The sequence below is a fragment of the Heloderma suspectum genome, chromosome 7 (assembly GCF_057233095.1).
Source record: "Heloderma suspectum isolate Gila_16-S chromosome 7, 16-S_ref, whole genome shotgun sequence".
NCBI classification, from domain to species: Eukaryota; Metazoa; Chordata; class Lepidosauria; order Squamata; family Helodermatidae; genus Heloderma; species Heloderma suspectum.
Genome location: NC_139464.1, coordinates 62,017,766 through 62,034,907, shown reverse-complemented (window position 1 = coordinate 62,034,907; position 17,142 = coordinate 62,017,766). Strand labels below are relative to the sequence as shown.

The window sequence follows — 17,142 nt, the reverse complement described above, 5'->3', positions numbered from 1 at the left end:
CCGCATAGGATCGGATGGTAAGTTCCAGTTCCGGAAAGGGCGCGGGAGTAAACAGTCAATTTGTTTTTAAAGTTTTCAGTTTGTTTTCAGAATGTTCAGACTGGTTTTAAAACTTTTGCATTGTTTTAAGTTTTCCTTGTAAGTCGTTTTGCGGGCCCTGTTCGGTCCGGAAGGCGACTCTGACGTTTATAAATAAATGACAATGAATAAAACATGAAGCGAAGTAAGTACAAACCGGGACTGTTTTGTGAATGGCTACTGCGAATGATGTAACTGACGCTGCGTATACTTCAGCCTGCCACAACCTTGGCCATGCCGGCTGGGAATGATGGGAGTTGTAGTCCAACATCTCTGGAGAGCTCCAGCTTACAGAAGGCCAGTGCATTTCTTGCATTTCATTTCCCTCTTGCCTCACTCTTTACTCAACACCTCCCCTTTTGAGAACTCTTGTTCCTTTCGCTGACTTTTGTATACTGTTTTTAAGCAGTGTTGTTCTAATCTGTGTTTTATTGTTGGATTTTTTAAAAATTGTTTTTAGTTCAAAGTTGCTTTTAGTTATATGTTGTTTGTATATATTGTCCGTATGGTTTTATGTAAATGGTTTTTAAACTTTGTATATTGTATTTTAATGTTTTAGCTTTTATAAACCACCCAGAGAGCTTCGGCTATAGGGCAGTATAGAAATGTAATAAAGAACAATAACAACAACAACAACAACAATAAGCTCAACCAGAAATTCAGCAGAATTCCTGGTTGCATGTGATGATAGTGGAATCTAAGCCGTGAAAGCTTGTGCCATAATCAGGTTGTGAATCTTAGCTGTTGCTGTTTTTGCTGGAACAGACTAACACGGCCACCCCTCTCTGGAAACGGTTAGAAACAAGGCGGTTAATTGCCTAGCGAAAGATAATCGGTTGTTTTCCTAACAAGCCCCCACCTGATGTGGCCAGAGGGTCCAGAGGCCTTGGCAAACGCCTGCTAAATGCCTTTTCATTACCAACATAATGACACCCGCCCCTCCCCCCCCCAACCCTCTTCATAGTTTGGGCCTCTGGGAAGCTTTTGTCACCGCCTTGTGTAAAGTTACCCAAGGTTTGTGGGACTAGAAATTTTACACTTAACTGGGGAGGGGGGGGGCATGCCACTGGCAGCTGGAACGCATCTGTAACGGTGCAAATGCAGCAGTTTAGCCTCCGCCTGGCCCAGCCTGTGGCTGCAGAAGAAAATCGGACTCCGAGACAGGGAGGACAAAAGCGAGAAGGGAGAGGGTTTCTTGGGCCAAAGCAATTCGTCTTTGGGTTGAGAGACCAGAAAAGGCCGTGACTCCTTGAATCACAGGCGGGAGTCTTGGATGTTTTAAGCGCCTTTAAAAACCACATTTGAGGCGATCCAGTGATATTCCTTTTAAGCCCCCGCCCCACCCCGCCCTTTATTTCAGAGAAAAGGAAAGGAAGTCAGCCTGGCGGTGACTTTAGCTCTCCCCCATTGAAATCCATGGGACGTTTGCTGCCCAGTGATGTTAATATTCCCCTTAAAGTGGCCGGCGTCTCCAATCGAAAACAAACAAACAAACAAACAAACCAAGAAACAAAATTAGGAGAGATCCTCTTCCCGGTCAGAAAATGACAAAATCGTCTGTAGAACATTAAATGTAGATCCTCTACACTAGAAAGTCAGGCGACCTGAAGACCCAGTGAGTAGTCTTTGGAAAAGTGTATGTTGGTGGTTTTCTTGGCAAGAATACTGGAGTGGGCTGCCATTTCCTTCTCCAGTGCGCAGGACAGGAAGGCCTGGCGTGCTGTGGTCCATGGGGTCACGAAGAGCCGGACACGACTGAACAACAATGTCGGTGGTATTATTATAGAGACCTTCCTTACTAGTCAGTGGGACTCAGTCATGTTTAAAGCGTTGGAATCCATGAAAGAGGGAGGTAAGGACTAACTTAAGTCCCATTGCTTTCAATGCGTCTACTAAAAGCATGACTCAGTCTGGATCCGGCTCAATAGTAATAGAAGGGAAATTACGTTATCAGGACTGATTACGTCATTACTTCGTGACTTTTTAGCCCCCCCCCCCGCCCCCTGAGATATCACTTTACTGCCCCTTCTGGAATTTATTTATTTATTTATTTATTTGTGTGCCAACGCGGCTACCTGCCATTTTTGATGGCCAGCCCATGTGCCCCTTCTTAAGAACACGTGGCTAAGGCTGCACATCCTACGCACGTCCCTGGGAGCGATCCAGCGGGGGCTTACTCGCGAGTAAACGCGCGCAGAGTTGAGCCACCGGCCCCCTCGCTCACATTAGCAGGGAGCTCGGCGAAACGCCCCCGGGAGGGCCAGACTTTGACATCGCCCCCCCGCCTCCCGTCTTGAGTTTTGTTTCTGTTTTCGCTGCTGCTCTGATCTCTGAAGCGTTACTAATCGCACCTCCCGGGGCCCTGCCCTGGCCCAGGCAGCAGCCAATCAGTAGCCAAAAGGCGCCGGGCAAGCGGCAGAGTGCCCCCCCGGGAGGCAGGAAGGGAGCCCACCCCGCCCAGCAGGGGGGTCGTGATGATGTTCCCACCAGCAAGTCGCCGGCCGCGGGGGGCCGCCTCGCCTCGCCTCCCCCGTGGCTATAAAGAGCCCCGGACTGCCCTGGCTGCTCGCAGAACCCGGAGGCGCCAGGATGGACGTCTGCCAGTTCTCTCCAGCCTTCTTCTTCGACGGCGCGCCCTGCCTGCCTTCCCCCGGGGGGGAGCTGGCCGAGGAGGAGTGCGCGCCGCGGATGGCCCCGTCCTTCGGGGACCCCGGCCGCCTCCAGCAGCAGCAGCAGCAGCAGCGACCGGCCGAGCTACCCGGCGGAGGCTCCGACGGCGAGGAGCAGCACGTGCGGGCGCCCGCGGGCCACCCGCAAGCCGGCCCCTGCCTTCTGTGGGCCTGCAAAGCCTGCAAGAAGAAGGCCAGCACGGGCGACCGGCGCAAGGCGGCCACGCTGCGCGAGCGGCGCCGCCTGAAGAAGGTCAACCAGGCCTTCGAGGCCCTCAAGCGGTGCACGGGCGCGGCCAAGCCCAGCCAGCGGCTGCCCAAGGTGGAGATCCTGCGCAGCGCCATCCGCCACATCGAGCGCCTGCAGGAGCTGCTCCGCGAGCAGGTCCACCGCTACTACCGCTTCCCCGACGCCGACGCCGGCCGGCGGAGCTGCTCCGAGCCCGCCAGCCCCACCTCCAGCGGCTGCTCCGACGGCTTGGTAAGGGCGCCAGGGAGGAAGGACTCCGCCAGGGGGCGGGGGCGGGGACGGCCGGCCGGGCTGGCGCTCGGGGAGACGGGCCGGTGGACCGGCGCGGGTGTGCGAGAGAGAACTGCGCCCGCCGTCTCCAACCCGGTGCCCTCCAGGGGTGTGGGCTGCAATTCCCATCATTCCCAGCCAGCCTGGTCAGTGGGTGGCTAGGGCAGATGGGAACTGCAGTCCTCACATCTCGAGGGAACTGGGCTGGGGAAAGCTGTCATACCAGTGGAGGCTCTGAATCCATTCTGGGTTTCAGTCAGAACCAGCCAGAACTCTGAAGGAGCTATCCAAAGTGCGGAACCCTATCCCCAAAATGGGTCCAGCACCTTGGATAGCTCCTTTAGAAATCTAGCTGGTTCTGACTGAAACCCAGAATGGATGCTGAGCCCCACCGAAATCGGAGCCACCAGCCTCCACTGTGTCATACATCGTCAGGCTTGAAGTGATGGAGGTCGGGGCGGCGGGGGGGGGGGTACGAATTTGCTACGACCCATAGAGGGAGGGCAGGGCTGGGGAGCGCCTGCCCCCCCCCCACCATGTGGTTGGGACTGCAACTCTCATCATCCCTAGCCAGCAGAGCCAAATGGCGAGAAAATTCTGCGCTGTGGCGATCGAATCCTTAAGGGAGTGGAGTCAAAATTCCTTGATTTATTGGAAACTTGAGGGTGCGATCCTATGCATGTTTAGACAGAAAAAAGAAGTCCTGCAATCCCCAGCAGGGGAATTGCAGTCCAGCAACATTGCAGTCGGGTTGCAGGGGAGTTTCAGACCAGCAGCATGAGGGGGAGAAGGAAGTGCCCCCCATCCCTGTCTTAGGGGCTGTGTGGAAGAAACACGTGGGGAGGTCCGAGCGCCGCGGCGAGTGAGCGAAGCGCACCTCTAAGCCTCTGCCGTGAAAGGAAGGTTTCGCCCCGGACTGCATCCGGATTTTCCGATGCTGAAACAAAGCGAATAAGACAGCGTCTAGTTCGAGGAACCTCTGGGTAAAATCCAACATAAATCCTACTTAGGCTAGGCCCATTGAAATGAATGGGATTTAAGGAGGGGGGATAGACATTACTTAAATCTGTGTCTAGCAGCGACATCTTTTTTTCTCTTTTAAATCTAGGTGCAGTGTCCCTGATCAGGATTGGGACCCTAGCTTGGGGAGGGGAGGGGGGCTTTTAAGATCCAGATTGCCCCTGCACCTACTCTCGAGTAAAAATGAAGGCGAGGGAGATGTAGCTGCTATACACAGATTTGAAAGTAATGTCTGTTTTGGCCCTGATTTCAAAGTAACAACACAGTCCTATGCATGTCTGCGCAGAAGTAAGACTGGCTGAGTTCAATGAGCCTTACTTCCAGGTAAGTGTGTATAGGCTTGCAGGCTAAGGTTGTCTACTGAGTTCTCATGGTGCAGTAGGAATTTGTTTGAACCCAGTGCTCCCCTGACAATTCTGTCTGCTGGTCTACAGGATCAAAGATGAAGGGGTAGATTCAGAGAAAAGTAAAGGTATTAAATATTTCAGTCCTGACTCTTTGAATGAACTGATTTGGGTCTGAACAAAATTGATTGCTGCCTGTGTAACACATGGTATTTTAAATTGCCCTCTCCCGAGAAAGAGTTTTAGGCTACAATCCTATGCCCATTTACCTGGGAGTAAGCTCTATTGAATTTAGTAGAATTTACTGCTGAGTAGACATGCACATGGTTGTGCATGTCTACTCAGTGCTCTTAAGCTCATAACTTAACAACGACTAGGATTAATGTGGGGGAGATGGATCCTTCATATTTCCTTTGGAGGAATCTTGCAGAATGCCAAAGGCCTCAAATAACTTTAAGGCTGCAATCCCCTGGCCACTTACTTGGCACTAAGCCGCAGTGAACTGGGGTGGGGGGACTGACTTCCTTGTAATTAGCAGAGCACCAGATTGCGCAGATACTTTTCCAGAGTGAGAAAATGGTGTGCTGTGGCAATCCAGCAATCCACAAAGGAGTGTAGTCAAAACACTTTGATTAATTTGAACCTTAGGGGCACATCCTATGCACATTTAGACAGAAAAAAGTCCTACAACTCCCAGCATTCCCCAGTCAGTCATGCTGGGAGCTGTAGGACTTTTTTTCCTGTCTAAACATGCATAGGATTGCTCCCTAAGCAACATTTGGAATCAGTGCAACTTTCTCCCCAGTAAATGCATTGAGGCTGAGATCCTGTGCATATTTACTTGGGAGTAAACACTCAACCCAGTGAGGGTTTCTTCTGAATAAATGTCTATGATACCTGTCGTTAGGCTTGTTAGCCAAACTTCCCCCAAGACCATTAGCCCCATGTCTAGCCCAGGTCTTTAAAACAGGTTGCTTTGAAGTTCATCGACACCAACAGGCTTCCTTGTTTAGGATCTGAGTGAAAGGTTTTTAACACACAAGTTGTCCTCCCGCTTTCAGTTACAGTCCAAAGCATGCTTACTTGGTAGAAAGTTCGTCTAAGGTGGGTGGGTCTTACCTCTAACCAAGCCACAGTACTTAGATTGTTATTGTCTTTCAAAATAATTGGGGGAAGTTTACTTCTTATACGAGTTTGTCTCTGTAATTGTCTGATGGGGTTATCTTTTCCCATCCCTAAAGAAGTCCTCTCTCTCTCTCTCTCTCTCTCTTTGTGTGTGTGAGAAAGAGTGGTTGTGGTAGTGTAGTGGTAAATGTTGAAGTTCAAGAACTCATAATCACAGTGCCTACACACACACACACACATCACCAGCAGCAGCACATAGAATACCTGATTTATTAGGATCAGCCTGACTACAATCCTGTGCATAGTTACCTGGAAGGAGTATGCTCCATTGAACTCAGTTGTGCCTACTTCAGACTGTATAGGTTCGACTTGTAAAACACACAGAGCTTATCTTCCACTGAGCTTATCTTCCGCCAGTTGAAATTCAATCTTTAGCTTTTAATTAGAAATGCAAAAGCTCCTGGAAAGAAGTATTACCATTTAAACTGCTAGTGTAAAAATGAAAGCAATATCTAGACTCCTGCTTCATTATTTTCCTCATTTCCTGACTTCCTCTGTGCTAATCTGTCACAAACAATAGTCACACTTGGAAGCCTCCTTGTCTCCTCTTTCAGCTGCCAGAGCATAGAGGGGTGGTCAATTACCTTGGCTATGGGAGATGACCTCATTGCTCCTGCTCTGAAAAAAGTTCAAGAACTGTGCTCCCATGTGCTTCCCCTCCACTATACCTCTCTGTGTATCTGTGTGAATGAGTGAGAGAGAGAGAGAGCGCGAGAGAGAGCGCACAATCCCTATGCGCACTTTCTTTGGAGTAAGCCCTAGTGAACGTGCTCACTTATGAGTAAATATGCAGAGGATTTCACTGCTAGAGTTTTCAATTGTATGTCCATCTGACAAAGATGTAAACATCAGGAGCAACATTCCCCTCCCCTCAATCACCACCATCCACCTCTGAAAACGGAGATGAGCCATTTGTTTTTCCCAAGCATTGTTTCATCGCTGATCGAGAAAACTCTCTCTCTCTCTCTCTCACTCACACACACACACACACACACGTGCGCGCGCACGTTATGGTGCATTGTTGTGGTCACGTTCTTTTTTTGTTTTGCTCCGGACGTGCCAATTTTGATGTGCTTGCCTTTAAGCCCTGGGAAAATTTACTTTTCCTGGCTGGCTGCAGATTTCTCTTGCTCCAATCCATTCTTCATGGTCAGTGTGGTACATCCATACTGGAGAGGCATCACATTGCTTGGCCTTGGTTCCCCTTCCTTCCCATCACCCTGGATAGAGGAGGGGATAGAGGAGGGGATGCAAGCCAGAGGGGACCTCTAAAAACAGGCTGACTTTTCCAGGGGGTCTGCTTAGCATGGGTTGGAGGCGGGCAAAGTGAGCCCCTCTGGAGGGCACACAAGTACGCAGGCACACATTCTGTTCAGAACAAGTTCAGTACAGTTCCAAACACCCATCTGATTTCAGGTTGCTGTTAGGTAATTTTAAACTCTGGACTTAATAGTCTTATTGGGGCACTTTAGATGGTAATATGTATTTCACTTATTTCAAAATGTGGTCAGCCAACTGTGCTGCATTTGAGGGTCATTCTGCTTTGTGGGGTCCTAGACTTCTGCCCCAAAGTCCTGCCCAGATGGTGCTACTGTTTGATTTAACTAAATATGTTCCAAAGGTACCATTATTGTTTATGGAGGTAGCAATTTAGTAGCACTTAGGTCAAGACTGTTATTACTACTATAACTAGCAGCAATATTGAATCACATTGTTGGGAACAAAAGGCCATGCAGACAGCTTGTTGTTGCCCTAAATATATTTTAAACCTATTCTATGCCACTCTTATTACTCCTGCTCCATTGCTTTACTGCTGCTGCAGCAGTACTATAGTATCACATAGTGAGGAAGGCCTTCTAGTCAACTTCCTGCTGGAAAGTAGGATGCTGAAGACTTAAAAGTGGAGTCCAGCTCACCAGGACTCCTACTTTTAATGCCAGGTCTCAGACCTTGAACATGTGGCGTGAGAAAGAGAATCTCTGAGTACATAAACATTCCATTGAGTAACCATACACCGGGGGTTAGGAACGGGGCTTACTAGTTGGGTGGCTCTGAAAACCAAACATACAAAAATTTCTTGTTTTGGCAGCAAGATGCCAAAGAGCTTCCGTTGCCAGCTTTCTACAAATCCTACCATGTAGGATCCGAATAATCTAGACTAGTGTGCCCCACTCAGAAAGCTGCAGTGGTGTAGCTGAGCCAGGACTCACAGGGATGCAGTAGCAGCACTTTTTTTTTATTGGCAAGGAAGCTGACTGACGTAATCTGCCACCCTGACCTCCCAGACTTCCCTATTCCCTCTGGGCTTAGCTGCAGTCCTCACAATAGCTGGGGGAAAATGAATTTCCCCAGCCACAATGTATTGTTAGTTGTAGTAGTGTACAGTGTTGTGGGCTGGCTTGGTCTTCAGTGGGCAATTAAGACCCATTAGCTTTGTAAAAGACCTGCTCCTGGTGGAGATGAAAGCTGCTAGAACTGGTTTGTTGAAATGGCTCAACACAACTGCCTGCATTTTTGGACTCACCACCTTGGGGATGGGATGTGTGTGTGTGGCTACGGGAACTGTCATGATGAATGCCTGCACTTCCAAATTTACCACTACATCGCTGGAAGGCAGGTGCTCTAGCCAAAAGGTAGCAGCAAAGCTCAATGTTCTGGATACCTCAAACGACCCCTCACCCCCAGTTTTGGAGAATACATAACCAAACACCCCCCATACTCCTGTCCTAGGGTCATCCCTAGCCACCATAACCTAAGAGAAAATACCTTCTGACTCCAAACATGGCAATCAGTCAGACTGTGAGCAAAGTTCATCAGTGAAAGTTCCTCTGCAAAGAAAACCTTTATTGGGAAGTGCAATTATGGAAGACCCATAGCTCTGCGTGCAAAAGGTCCCAGATTCAATCCCTGGCATCTCTAGGTAGGGTTAGAAAAGACTAAAGTCCTGGAGAGCTGAAGACAGTCAATATAGTAGATGGTATTGAGTGAGGGGACCCGTGGTCTGACTCATGAGAAGGGCAGCTTCCTATGTTCTCAGTCTCCACAGCCTCCCATCTTTGTGCCCCTGCATAAATGCAATAGAAGCAGAACCTGTAGTGGCAATCAATAGGTATGGAACTCCCCTCTTCTTGTCTGTTTCAGGTGGAATGCAACAGCCCCATATGGTCCAGGAGAAATAGCACTTATGACAACGTCTACTACTCTGATCTCCCAAACGGTAAGACTCCAAGTCCAGACCACCCTAAGGGCAGCACTAGTAGTGTCAAAGTAAAGAGCATCTCCCCTCTACAGAATGATTCCAGGAGGATTGGCAACTGCTGGGTCCCAGAACATCGGGCAGCAGACCTGGGAGTGGGAGGCTTTCATTGCATTCCATTGATAATGTCTGTTAACAGCCTTTAATTCAAAATGCCCAAGATGGCATACAGAAATAATATACCGAACAAAATAATATCCAAACATCTAATGTCCACAGGGTGTATCCAATGTTAGTCCTACTTGGAGTAGAACCATTGAAATGAATCGGATGTAAGGTAGGCTACCACTGGATAGAACTCATTGCTTGGACCAAGACTTATGAGGAAAGATGGAAGGAGTTGGGTGAGTTTAGCCTGGAGAAGAGACAATTAAGAGGCAATATGATTGCTGCCTTCAAATATTTGAAGGGCTGTCATGTAACTTTGTCTTCTGCCACTCCAGAGGGTAGGGCCTGTTCAATGAGTTCAAATTACAAGAAAGAGGATGTTGACTAAACATTAGGAAGAATTTCCTGACAGTATGAGATGTCTGGCAGTAGAACAGACTGCCTCAGAAAGTGGAGTGTTCTCCTTTGTTAGAGGTTTTTTAAGCAGAGGTTGGATGGTGATCTATTAGGGGTGCTGTACTAAGGAGATTTCCTGCATTGGCAAGAAGTTAGACTAGATGACCTCTGAGGTCACTTCCAGTCAGTGGTGCAGCTAGGTAATCTTAGACCTTGGTCCAGCGGAGGCTGGTGGGTCTGATGTCAGTGGTGCAGTGAATCCACTCTGAGTTTCAGTCAGAACCCTAAAGGAGCTATCCTCAAAATTGGTACAGCTCCTTGGATAGCTCCTTTAGAGTTCTGACTGAAACCGAGGGCAGATTCACTGATATCAGAGCCACCAGCCTCCACTGCCTTGGTCTTAAAGGTTTAGATGCCCATGTTGATTATTTCATTAGTGAAGCACACAACTAACACTTCTATTCTCTCTCTCACACACACACACCACGGCAATTCCACGCTTCACAAGCGCTTCTACATTCCGGACATGTCAGAGCCAATAACACCAACCCACCCTCTGTGCCAACCCTGATAAAAAGAAATGAAAAGTAACAGCCTGAGCATGTGCAGTTTTGCATTTTAAATTCACGGAAATCATAGCACCATCATAGCTAGAGGAATAAAGTAGAGTTTGCTTTTGCTGCCCTGACGCTAAACTCATTTACTTGGGAATAAGCGCTATTGTACTGCAGAAGGGATAATATACTTTAAAAGGAACAATAGTAACATGAGCAATAGTAACCATGTACATGCTTAGTTGTCCTCCCCTTTTTAAAATGGAAGAAGAAAGGAGGCTGGGATAGTCAGTGGCAGCCGTAGTGGGCCCTGGCATGCCCATGCTTGGGGGGAATTGCTAGACCTAAATCTATTTCCCAAGGTCATGGATCTATTTCACAGAGCTCTGAGTGTCCATTGGCGCTAATGGGCTTTTTTCCCCCCTCTTGGCTTAATTGTCATGCAGCGGGACTGGGAATTTTCAAGGGGGACTGCAGCTGGGAAGAGTTAACTCCTCTCTCCCCACATCCAGCAACAACAAGCCCCCTGCCCCCAATCTTCCCCTGCATTAATGCTTGGAATGGGGAGAATTTTTCCCATTGGTTTGGGATGATCTGGGCCAGAGTGCAGATTAATGCAGAACTTAATTTATTTGAGACTGTTTGGATGAGAAGTGAATTGGCTGGCTTTGTCTCCAGTGAGATTTAAAGAAATCCTAGCAATTATTTCTAAATGTGCATAGATAGCAATGAGCATATGCAGATTTTGTGCAGATTTGTGTCCGATGGGGCTGGTTCTCGAATCTTTTCAGTGCCTAGCAATGCTCCTGCTGGACCAGGTGCTGATGTCACCGCTCTCTGCGTGGTCATTTGGGACCCCCCCTAGACTGCAGAGCCCCAGACTTTGCCCTGAGTTCCAGGCCTAGTGGTGCCACTCTGTGGTTGGAGATTCTGAATGGCTTTCTTTCTTCCCTTCCCCAGTGTATCCCTCAGAAGCAAGTGTGGCTCTCTCCAGCCTGGATTGTTTATCCAGCATAGTGGATAGAATCTCTTCCACGGATCAGGCTGGACTTTCCCTACAAGACACTGCTTCCCTCTCTCCCAGTGCCAGCCCTGAGTCACAGCCAGGCACTCCAGAGACCCCTTGTCCCAAGCTCATCTATCATGTACTATGAGCTGTGTGAGATTTGAAACCAGCTCGGAAGACACTTGGGCATTGCAAAGAACTCCTGACAGCAACCCAGAGGCTCTCCATTGAAATACGAGGCCCTCAGAATTCCGACGGAACACAAATATGTATACAGAGGAGCAGTCACTTTAAAATGTGTATATTTGTGAATATCTTTGCCCTACCTCCCCTCTGCAAGGGGAATAACATTATATTTAACCAAACAACAATTTTTAATATTATATACTATAATTATAAGTTGGGGTTTTGAATTGTACCACTTTAATATCTTTGTTATTGTCAAGAATGGAAGCGGCACATCCAGAGGCATGGGCAGATATGGAAATGCTCCATGTTCTGGGATGCCCAAAAGAACCAACAGAATTTAAATTATATTTTCATAAGTGTACTTTTCCTGTTGATAAGAAGTAAACTGTTTACACCAGTCTGCTGTTTTTATCTGCCAAGTACAGCATGTAAAGAGTCTTAACCCAGGGCAAGCTCTACCATTAATACAAGCTGAGATGGATTTTGGGACAGGGCAGCAAATTGACATTATTTAGTTTTATTATATTTTTACCACGAGGGGGAGCCATTTGGATTTTTTTGCCTCAGGCTTCCAGACTTTTAGCCTCTGCTCTGCCTTTACTGCCTTAGAAGTATCATTTTACACAAAAGCCTTTAGAAATCAAATAGCACCCTAGCATGTGTTGAATCTCTGTAATACTATTTCCATCCAGGGTGCCTCCTGAAAGGAATTGAGTACTTAAGTGCTTTGGTGGGCTTTCTTCAAACTAAATTGGTGGATGAAAATTGGAATGCAAATCCAATTCTGGTTTTATTTTTGTAGTCATGCTTCCGATGATGATGATGAAAATACTAGTAGTAATAGTAATAGTAGTAGTAGTAGTAGTAGTAGTAATAATAATAATAATAATAAATGCCTTACTGATTTTTTAAATCTGTGTCTCTATTCAAGGTATGTAAAGTGACTCTTGGCACAGTTTTGAGTTATGAGGAGCTCTTTGACATGATGTATACATTCTTTAAATGTGGAAGGCTCGTAGCCTAACGTTTCAAAGCGCTTTTGATCCCTATGGAACTCAATGCCTAGAGTGTGCAAAAGCACTGATTCAGTGAAGGGCATACACATCACGGCTTATGATGGCTAGCTGTCCTTCAGAGACCAGCAGAACTAAACTGTGCTAAAAAAATAGATAAGAGCATAGGACTCACTTAAATGAAATATCACAGCTGAAAACTTCTCAGTTTATATCAGGGTGGGGAATGTGTGGCCCTCCAGATGTTGCTGGCCTGCAACTCCCATGGGCCTTAGCCAACATAGTGAATGGTGAGGGATGATGGGAGTTGTGGTTCAGCAACATCTCGAGGACCTCACCTTTCTGATCCTTGACTTGTATGTACAATTCCTCTTCACCTCTGTGATTCTTCTTGACTTTGTGATGTCACCACTGAAGTGCTTATCTCCTCTTCCACAATGCTTGTTTCTATAGATTGTGTAAATTTTGTAAACCACCTACAATAGTAATTAATAATCCTTACAGTTCAATCCTATACATCAGGGGTGGGGAACCAGTGGCCCTGCAGATGTAGCTTGACTACACCTCCCATCACCCCTGGCCATTGGTCTGGCATGGATGGAAGTTGGATTCCAACAACTTCTGCAGTGCTATACATGTCTACTCAGAACTGTCCCTTTCTTTTTCAATGGGGTTTATACACACTCGGTGTTAATCTCAATGGGACTTACTCTTGAGTAGATTTGTATAGGATTGCATTGTCCTACATGTATTTACTCAGAAGTCAATCCTATTGAGATCAATGAGGTTTACTCCCAGGTAAGTGGGTATAGGATTGCAGACTGAGGGTGCAATCCTAAATAGATAGGCGGCCGCCTATCCAAAGCAAGGCAGAAGAGGCATGGGGGGATTGTTCCCTCCACGCCTCTCCTGCCTTGCTCTTTTTCGCTAGACAGCCGTTTTTGGCTGTCTAGTGGTGGGGGTGGGGTGGTCGGGAGAGGAAGCTGCCATACGACACATAGGATGTGTCGTACGTGCAGCTCCGCTCTCCCCGCCCTGGAACACCCCCAGCCCTGCCCCATTTCAGTCGCTCTGCGCTTGTCTTCTGAGTGTGGAGGATGGGGCTTCTCTGCGCTGCCTCAGAGGCAGTGCAGATGAGGTCAGATTTCGACCTCAGAGCACAGGCTCTGAGGTCGGTTCCCAGAATAGAGCATATCCTATGGCCCACTAGACAGTGTCTGGCAGGCCATAGGATTTCTCTCCTAGTGTTTTATATACCGTTCAGCACAGAGTGTAGTGGAGTGCTGATCCTAAATGGATGCTGAGAAATAGTATCAGCAGTATGCATCAATTGAACTAAATCATCATACGTGGTAAAATGATGAGAGTAATATTATTTTAGTTAAATATTGCTGTGGGTAGAAGAACCAATAGCATAGTAACTGGTTATTAATAGGATGGAGATGAGAAGATGATTTCAAACTTTACTAGAAATGTACACTTTTTGGACAATCCCTGAGGAGCAGAGAACCTTATGAGTTTCAAAGCAGGGTTTCTGAGTCGCTATTAACAAAACGGTTCTTACCCTCAGTTGGCTGACAAGATTAGTTAGCCATGTCAAATTCATTAGAACACAGCATTCATGGTATGTAAATAAACATTGATGTTTATTGTCCATGATGGCTGGAGATGATGGGAGTTGTAGTTCAGCACATCTATTGAGCACTGGGTTGGGAAAGACTGACAAAATTCACAGTTTCAGTTTGCACCACCATGACCTTGTAAAGGACCTTTGATCAAAGTATATGCTGTAACCCTGACAGATCACATGTTCATAATGTACACCTCTTTCTGGCAAGCTGGCATGTGAAAAGTCGCAAGGAAGGTCAGCTTTCTTCTCTTTTTTCTCTCTTTCTGGGTTGGCAAATGTTTTCAGATGGAGAGTCTGTGCCTCAGGACATAAAATCCCAAAACAGCTGTAAGTCGTTGAATGTCAATCTGGGCAACATTTTCTACAGTGGAAGAAACCAATGCGTTGGATTTCAGGATATGCGGATGCTGTGATGACCTGTTACTCCAAAGGCCATTACTTTAGGAAGTTTTTCATGGTTATAGTTGAGAGAGAAGACTTTCTGGTACACATTTAAAGCTGTATCCGCATGGCAGTATCCTCAGGATGCATCCGGTTGGAGCGCTCCTCACTCTAATAATCAGAAAACATTGTTCAGCTGTTCTGACTTTCCCTCCTTAACAGGTTTCTTTTGGTAAGAAAAAAAGATGGAAGAAACAGTGGGAAAATCTAGGAGGGTTACAAATGGAAAATTGCATAAATGAGGCAGGGTGACTGCATAATAAGAGCCTCAGATTGGATCCAGATTTAGTCATACTTAGAGTAGGCCCATTAAAATCACTTGGACTTAAATTAGTCCCACCTAACTTAAATCTGGATCTAACCCAGTGCTTGGAGGTACCCTCAGATGTGGATTATCTCCTGAGCGATCATTAGCATGCATCAAATCAGGACCCCATGTGTGATTGGGGCTTTCCCATTGTTAGCTATGGAAAGCAAAGGTTCACAGCGTCAAGCACCAGTTGTCATGAAACAGGGACTGTGGCAGCATGCCCTCATTTCCTTGCCCCCATGGTAGTTCAGCAGGTGAGAGCTGATAGCCTGCTCTCTTCTGCACTTCAGTGCCACCACTGCAGATGGCCAGAAGGTGCTATTGTAGCTGGAAGCTCAAGAGCGTCAGGTGATACAACAAGGGACCAATAGAATTTCACCCAGCCCTTTTAAGCTACTGGCTGTGATCTGGTTACTCAGTCTGACCAATTATAAAGGCTTTGGGGTTAGGCTTGCCTGTTGTTCTCAGCACCTTTTGGCACACTGCTCTGATCCTCTCCTTGTCTTTGCTTGTCCCATCCTACCCTCAGCAGGAACCAAATCTAACAATCAGTAGTAAGACAAACTGGCCACTGTTGCTGTGAGGATAAAGAAGGGGGAACATCCATGTACCCCCCCCGCCAAACTTCTTGGAGGAAGACTGGGATATTAAAAATACAAATAAAAAATGACCTCTTCAATTTAGTAATTCAAAACCTTGTATGCTCATTTACCAATGATTATTAAAGAAACCTTCCCCAAACTGAGTCCTTCCAGATGTTTTGGACTATGACTCCTGATAATTGAACTGTCATTGATACTCCTGATCATTGGATTATGACTTCTGATCATTGGCAATGCTGGTGGGAGCTATAGGCCAAAATGTCTGGGACCCAGGCTGGATTAAAACCAAAAGTATCACCTAATCACTTTGTATCTCCCGTTTTCTGGACTCGTGCTCCAATAGCTCTCTATGATCAGCAAACCAAAAGTGTAAAATATAAACTGTTTCACCTCGCTGCCTTTCCTCTTATATGGTGATGGGGGGGGGGGTGAGGGAATTCAATGAGTTTTCACTCTATATTTTGAAAATGCACTTGATTTAATTTTTTTTTAAACAAAGCTGTGTGTGCAAGTTTAGGCATGAAGTGTATGCGAAATTCCTCCTGCCTTGTGTTTAAGGAAGCACCTGTTTCACAACGCTTGAAACAGCTGTGGGAACAATTGGGTTCACTGCTGGGAGACTGATATGGAGCCAGTTAGAGCTCTTCAGCGCCATGAAATCTCAGATCTTTATTCAGCTTATGACATGGTGTGAGTGCCAAAACCCACCACAACATTATACAGCTCACATAAAGAATGTGGCACATTCAGGCACACAACAAATGTTTACAGTCTCTGCTCAGGAACTCACATATTGTATGCTGCAAGAAGGCATTATGATGTCCGAGGCAGACAATCCAAAATGGAGCCCGTCACTGCTGGAAAACATAGATTGCCCTTCAACAGTAGTCCAGACCAGAGTCTGACGCTTGAGCCCTGTTTAATGGTAGAGCTGGCCTGACTTACCTGTTGCCTTTTCTATCCAGTCCTCCAAATCCAAATGAATGTTTCCAGTTTGTCATGGAAGGTAGCATTTCTCCATGGAATCATTTCCTTCCTTTTGTTTGATGAGAACGTTATAAATGCCAGTCCTTTAAATCATTGTTGCAGAGACTGCTTTTCCAGTCTTAGAAGACCTGCTGAACTGATTGTATTCTAGGAAAACGCTTGCATCTTGATAAAATAGTTCTACCTACTGTTAAGATAATCATTTCCGGTTCATCATTTATTCAACATGAGATGTGTAGTTGTGACTCAATTACTGCAGGTAATCCAAATGACTTCTACCCATTTAACATCTTATGTCTGGCTAACAGGACTCCCTCTGGCTGCTAGCCTATTGATTGCATTTTGGAGTGGCATACGTGCAGAAGTGTTAATAGCATCTATTTGCTAGTGTTGCTGACATCACCATAGAAAGTGACACTTCTCTCCCTCCCTCCATAAGGCCATGCTGATAACTTTGACAAAAGATCAACATATTAAAGATATATTTTTCTGGCTGTTTTAGCACCTGAGCAGTCCCCACTGTAATGCTCCATTAGGAATGTTAATTTCATATGTGCACAGGTGTTAATAGCATCCATTGGCTAGTGCTGCTGACATCATCAAAAGTGACCCCCCCCCCCTCCATAATGCCATTGTGATAACTTTGACAAAAGATCACCATATCTCTTTTAGCACCTGAGGACTCCCCACTGTAATGCACCATTAGGAAAGTTCATGTAGACTGCTAAAGTTTAAAACCTTTAAAAGTTTTATATTGTGTTTTTAGCATGTTGTATTTTATAGTTTTTAATTTTTCTGAACCGCCCAGAGAACTTTAGCTATTGGGTGGTATAG

General features: G+C 46.5%; 1 protein-coding gene across 1 annotated transcript; it reads left to right on the top strand.

Annotated features, from left to right (window-relative positions):
* Nucleotides 1-1,820: 1,820 nt before the first annotated feature.
* On the top strand, nt 1,821-12,235 carry MYF5 (myogenic factor 5). Its single transcript, XM_084811792.1, has 3 exons — nt 1,821-3,228; nt 8,958-9,033; nt 11,091-12,235. The coding sequence occupies exons 1-3, from the start codon at nt 2,668-2,670 to the stop codon at nt 11,282-11,284; spliced, it is 831 nt and encodes a 276-aa protein (XP_084667918.1). The 5' UTR covers nt 1,821-2,667; the 3' UTR covers nt 11,285-12,235.
* The last annotated feature ends 4,907 nt before the right edge of the window (nt 12,236-17,142 follow it).